The sequence below is a fragment of the Corythoichthys intestinalis genome, chromosome 10 (assembly GCF_030265065.1).
Source record: "Corythoichthys intestinalis isolate RoL2023-P3 chromosome 10, ASM3026506v1, whole genome shotgun sequence".
In the NCBI taxonomy this organism is placed as follows: domain Eukaryota; kingdom Metazoa; phylum Chordata; class Actinopteri; order Syngnathiformes; family Syngnathidae; genus Corythoichthys; species Corythoichthys intestinalis.
This window is the reverse complement of record NC_080404.1, coordinates 52,791,508-52,795,948: the sequence shown is the minus strand read 5'-3', so window position 1 is coordinate 52,795,948 and position 4,441 is coordinate 52,791,508. Positions and strand designations below refer to the sequence as shown.

Genomic DNA, 4,441 nt, shown 5'->3' with positions numbered 1-4,441 from the left:
GTAAAGAAAAAAAAAAAAAAAAGGCATTCGTGCGGTACGCTATGAATACAAATTAACAGTGCAAAGTAAGCTGTGAGCTGTGAATGCTTTGGTTTGTCCCATTGATGACACTAGACGTCCAATCCAGTCAAAATGAATTGGTTATTCTAATGGAAGATTTTGGTAACAAAACTCAGTGAAGTTGGCCCATTAAATGCAAACTTATAGAAAAATGTCATTCGTTTGTGCTATAGTTTTTGAGGTACTAACAATTGTCTTTTAGGTCAACCAGCCTCATTTTGATCCAAAATAGCTTCAATCATTTGAGATTCGAGTGGTGACGTCACGCAGCCCCCTTTTTATTGCAAAATGAACCTGAAATAGTGCCATTTGTACCGTTATGGTTTTATGGAGATATTTTGAGCAATGACGTCAATCGTAGCGCACCAACTCAACGGGTGTCGCAACAACTAACGTAAAGGTAGCACAGACAAATGGCACTCCTTGGATCTTTTGCAGTAAACGGCCATTTGTTTGCGCTAGTCGAAATTATCTCAAAAATGACAGCACAGACCATCGAAAACCTTTTGGGCTACAGACTGTCACACCCGCATTTACAACAGAATTTCTGAAGCCGAGACAAAAGAATCAGTTCAGATTCAGAACCAAACTTTTTTATTGAACGTCCATTAGCCTACTTATCCTCAGGCTTGTTGAAGCAGTAAGTGAGGCAACACTTTCCGCAATAGTGGCGGTCAAAGTGGCTGGCCATGAACACGCCGGCGCCGCACTCGTCCGCCGGACACTCACGCCGGAGACGGTGGATTTTACCGTTCTCGTCCACCTGCGAAAAAGAAAAAAAATCAGTCTGGCGAAGGATATTTGGCGGCCCCGGCTTGCTTACCTTGTAGTACTTGAGCACGGCCAGCTTGACCTTCTTCCTCTTGTGTTTGTTCTTCTTGGGGGTGGTGTAAGACTTCTTCTTCCTCTTCTTAGCTCCACCGCGCAGCCGCAGCACCAAGTGGAGGGTAGACTCCTTTAAAAAAAAAAAAAAAAAAAAATCCCGCACTTTTAGCAACATCGAGCAGCATCTTCGCTAGCGTTTTCTCATCGGCGCTCACCTTCTGGATGTTGTAGTCGGACAGAGTGCGTCCGTCTTCCAGCTGCTTGCCGGCAAAGATCAGCCTCTGCTGGTCAGGAGGAATTCCTGCAAGTAAACATGAGTTGATAAGACTTGTCATCCAAAAGTCACATTTGGACAATTAAATTCAGTGATTGAGTTTCAATAAACTTACCCTCTTTATCTTGGATTTTGGCCTTGACATTTTCGATGGTGTCTGAAGGCTCAACCTGTTAGTGGACAAACGTCAAAACAATGAGTTTTTGAGACATTACATAGGTGTGACATGTAGAGCAATTATTATGACTACATTTTGAAAATTGATAGAGGCATTTTCTTGAGGAATTGTTTAATTTAGCCTGCCGTCACGTGCATACATTAAGAAGATGGAGGCATGATTTCAACCATGCATGAATATAGAGGTGCCGACGAAAGCGAAGAAGGGCACCAAGAAAACGTCAAAAGTGTGGGAGCCTTCAAGCTGGACGCCAAGTCGAACACTTTCATGTATTCACTTTAAGACAGCGCCAGCATATCACTACAGCATGTCTTCAATGCTGAAGCTCCACTGAAGGCAACCCGTTTACTCTGAGACAAGGTAAAATGAAGTTAATGTAGCGCTAATAAATAAGATCAACGTTACTGTACCTTGCCAAGTAGCTGTGTGGCTAACATGGCTTTCATACAGGTTTTATTTAATCTGTAAAAACAACGCTGTAGAGCAGGGGTGTCCAAACTTTTTGCAAAGCGGGCCAGATTTGGCGTGGTAAAAATGTTGGGGGCTGACCTTGGCTCACGTCCTTTTTACGTAGAACAATATATTTAAGCAAAATTTAGCAAGCCATTCAGTGTTTCACATTTGCTTTATTATTTTTTTTTAATGAATAATTTCAACAATCTCACAACGAGCCTATGTGGTGTTCTCTTTCGACTCTCGGGCTCTTGCGAAATACTTCTGCCGTGAAATTAAACTAGCTTGAAGTTGCTTCAATTTCTCGCTGCGTATCTTCCCTGTAATCTTGTCGTACATGTCAGCGTGTCTTGTTTGGTAATATCGCCTCTTTGCAAATGAGGCAAGACACTGTTGTTGCGTATTTTAGTGAAGATATAGTCCAATTTCCACCTATCCTTGAAGCGTCGGCCGTCAGTCAACTTTTTTTTTTTTTGACTGTCGCCATTTTAGAAAATGGAAGTAATTGGTCACACGGAGTAATGTTGCTTAGCCCTTAAATACCTGCAACATTAAGCAATTATCAGAGAATCCCAAAATGAAACCTATTTTTCAAATTTGTAAAAAGAAAAGTCAAAATGAATATGTGTAATAAGCGCTCTAATATTTCTAACCCATGCTAAATCATGTTTTTTTCTCATGGAACCTGCTGATGCATGTGTTGACTTGCATCCATCTTTTTTTTTTTTCAAAACGAATTGTCAAAATTCTAAATTAGCCTCGAAATCATGAAATTTTAGGTGTATCAAATGTGATAGGTTTGGCAATAAAGGGTTAAAGTGCTGCTGCCTTTTAGTGGGTAAATGAGGAGCAGCATTTTGTGTGTAAGCTACTTCATATGCTGGTTGCAGTACTGCTGACCAATTTATTAAGTCTGTGTGCGGGCCAGACGTTATTGATTTTATGACAGAGGCTTGGGGCCGGATGAAATTTGACCACGGGCCGCATTTGGCCCCCGGGCTGGACTTTGGACATGTCTGCTGTAGAGTGATAAGGGTGCAAAATAAAAACATAATAAAGCTAATTGTCAATTTTAACTCAGTAGTCATTAACAAAACAAATCGCCCTCGTACAATTTGAACACTGCAAAAACTCTTATCTTAAAATTAGCTTGACACGAATGGAAATTCAATTGAAACACGTGGGGGAAAAACACCCAACTTTTAAGTGATGTGTTATCAAGCAAAATGACATTATTAGGTAAGAAACAAGTTTTTTGAGTGAAAGCAGTGATTTTTTTTTTTCAAGTCACATCTGAGATGCAATTGGCCATTTTCAACAACGTACATCTAAAAGGCATTTGTCTAAAAAAAAGTTAATTAGGTGGAATTTGTTTTCTCACGTATATTTAAAATTACCGTATTACTGAACAAAAAAAATGTCTTATCTGAATACTCGATTATTAAAATATTCAATAGCAGCAGCCCTATTGACATGCTTTTGCCATTACTTTTTTGGGTAAAAAAAAAAAAAAAGATAATTTGTATTTATATTTAAATTTTTAAAAACTAAAAAGTACAAAAACATTTATGGCCTCCAATAAAACTCGATATTTCATTCATAATATGTTAATTCATATATGATTTGCCAGCTTTTTCCACTCAAAATTGGACGTCTAACGCTGTCAATGGCACAGAAGGTAAGCATTCAAAGTCATTCATCCAGGTAAAATTAATGACGTCTATCGCAGTCAACGACAGGCAGTGAGAACAAAATGATAGTGACTAAAAAAGAAAAAAACCTAGTTAGAACCCAAAATAACAATCTTGTTTATGTATTCAAATATAGTATAATTTCCTGCTATTGAAAATGACAGACGCCCAATTTATTCAAACTGGGCGCACTGGCTCTAACTGCTCGTTTCGCTGCCATTGACGGCGCGAGACGTCCAATCCAATTGGACAGGTTTAGGGTTGGTTGAAAGTAATTGGACGTCTAGCACCGTCAAAGGCAACATATTAGAAAAAACTACGATTCGATGTTACTTTTCGTTAGCTGCACGTGTCTACGCAACTCTGCTAACTTCGTTAGCATCAGAAAAGTGGCAAACGGCTCCTTATTACGGCTCAATTCGCATTTACAACATGTAAACATTTTTCATACAGATTTATATTGTTAAGGTACTGTTGTGGTACGTTGCGAGGGTTTAACGTGTTTAAACGTGGACGCCTCACCTCGAGGGTTATAGTCTTCCCCGTGAGGGTTTTGACAAAAATCTGCATCCTGGCGCCCAATCCACCTAACAGGACAAAGACAAAGACTGTTTTGACACTGCGTCGTTGCGCTCAAATGTAGTTATTTGTTGAGAATTTTGACAAAAATTGGGAGGACCATATTCCTTTCGGCTTACCTCAAATGGCGGACAAGCAGAAAAGAGGGCCTTCAACTCCCCACGCGGGGTTTTCTAACACAGTTTACACGGGGTGGGTGTTCACTGAAATGCCTGACCAAAAATGGTGACATCATAGTCTTTTAAAACATGTTTACGCTGAAATTTACATTCTTTAGCGGTAAAATTTGAATATATCATTAAATATTCGTGACGACTAAAGTAGAATTCAATATGTTGAAGGTGTATTTATACTTTGAAAGTAACCAATGCAAAACTGGCA

At 39.4% G+C, this 4,441-nt stretch overlaps 1 protein-coding gene across 1 annotated transcript; it reads right to left on the bottom strand.

The window, feature by feature from the left end:
- Positions 1–637: 637 nt before the first annotated feature.
- On the bottom strand, positions 638–4,221 carry rps27a (ribosomal protein S27a). The gene is made up of 6 exons (XM_057849265.1): positions 4,180–4,221; positions 4,004–4,068; positions 1,275–1,329; positions 1,101–1,186; positions 884–1,015; positions 638–823 (listed from the first exon to the last, which is right to left on the bottom strand). The coding sequence occupies exons 2-6, from the start codon at positions 4,049–4,051 to the stop codon at positions 674–676; spliced, it is 471 nt and encodes a 156-aa protein (XP_057705248.1). The 5' UTR covers positions 4,052–4,068; positions 4,180–4,221; the 3' UTR covers positions 638–673.
- Between the last annotated feature and the right edge of the window lie 220 nt (positions 4,222–4,441).

Coding starts and splice junctions, on each gene's coding strand:
- rps27a (XM_057849265.1), bottom strand. CDS start 4,051: ATGCAGATTTTTGTCAAAACCCTCACGGGGAAGACTATAACCCTCGAG. Junction 1,330..4,003: donor GGAAGACTATAACCCTCGAG/GTGAGGCGTCCA, acceptor GTCCACTAACAG/GTTGAGCCTTCAGACACCAT. Junction 824..883: donor CCGTGCTCAAGTACTACAAG/GTAAGCAAGCCG, acceptor TCTTTTTCGCAG/GTGGACGAGAACGGTAAAAT.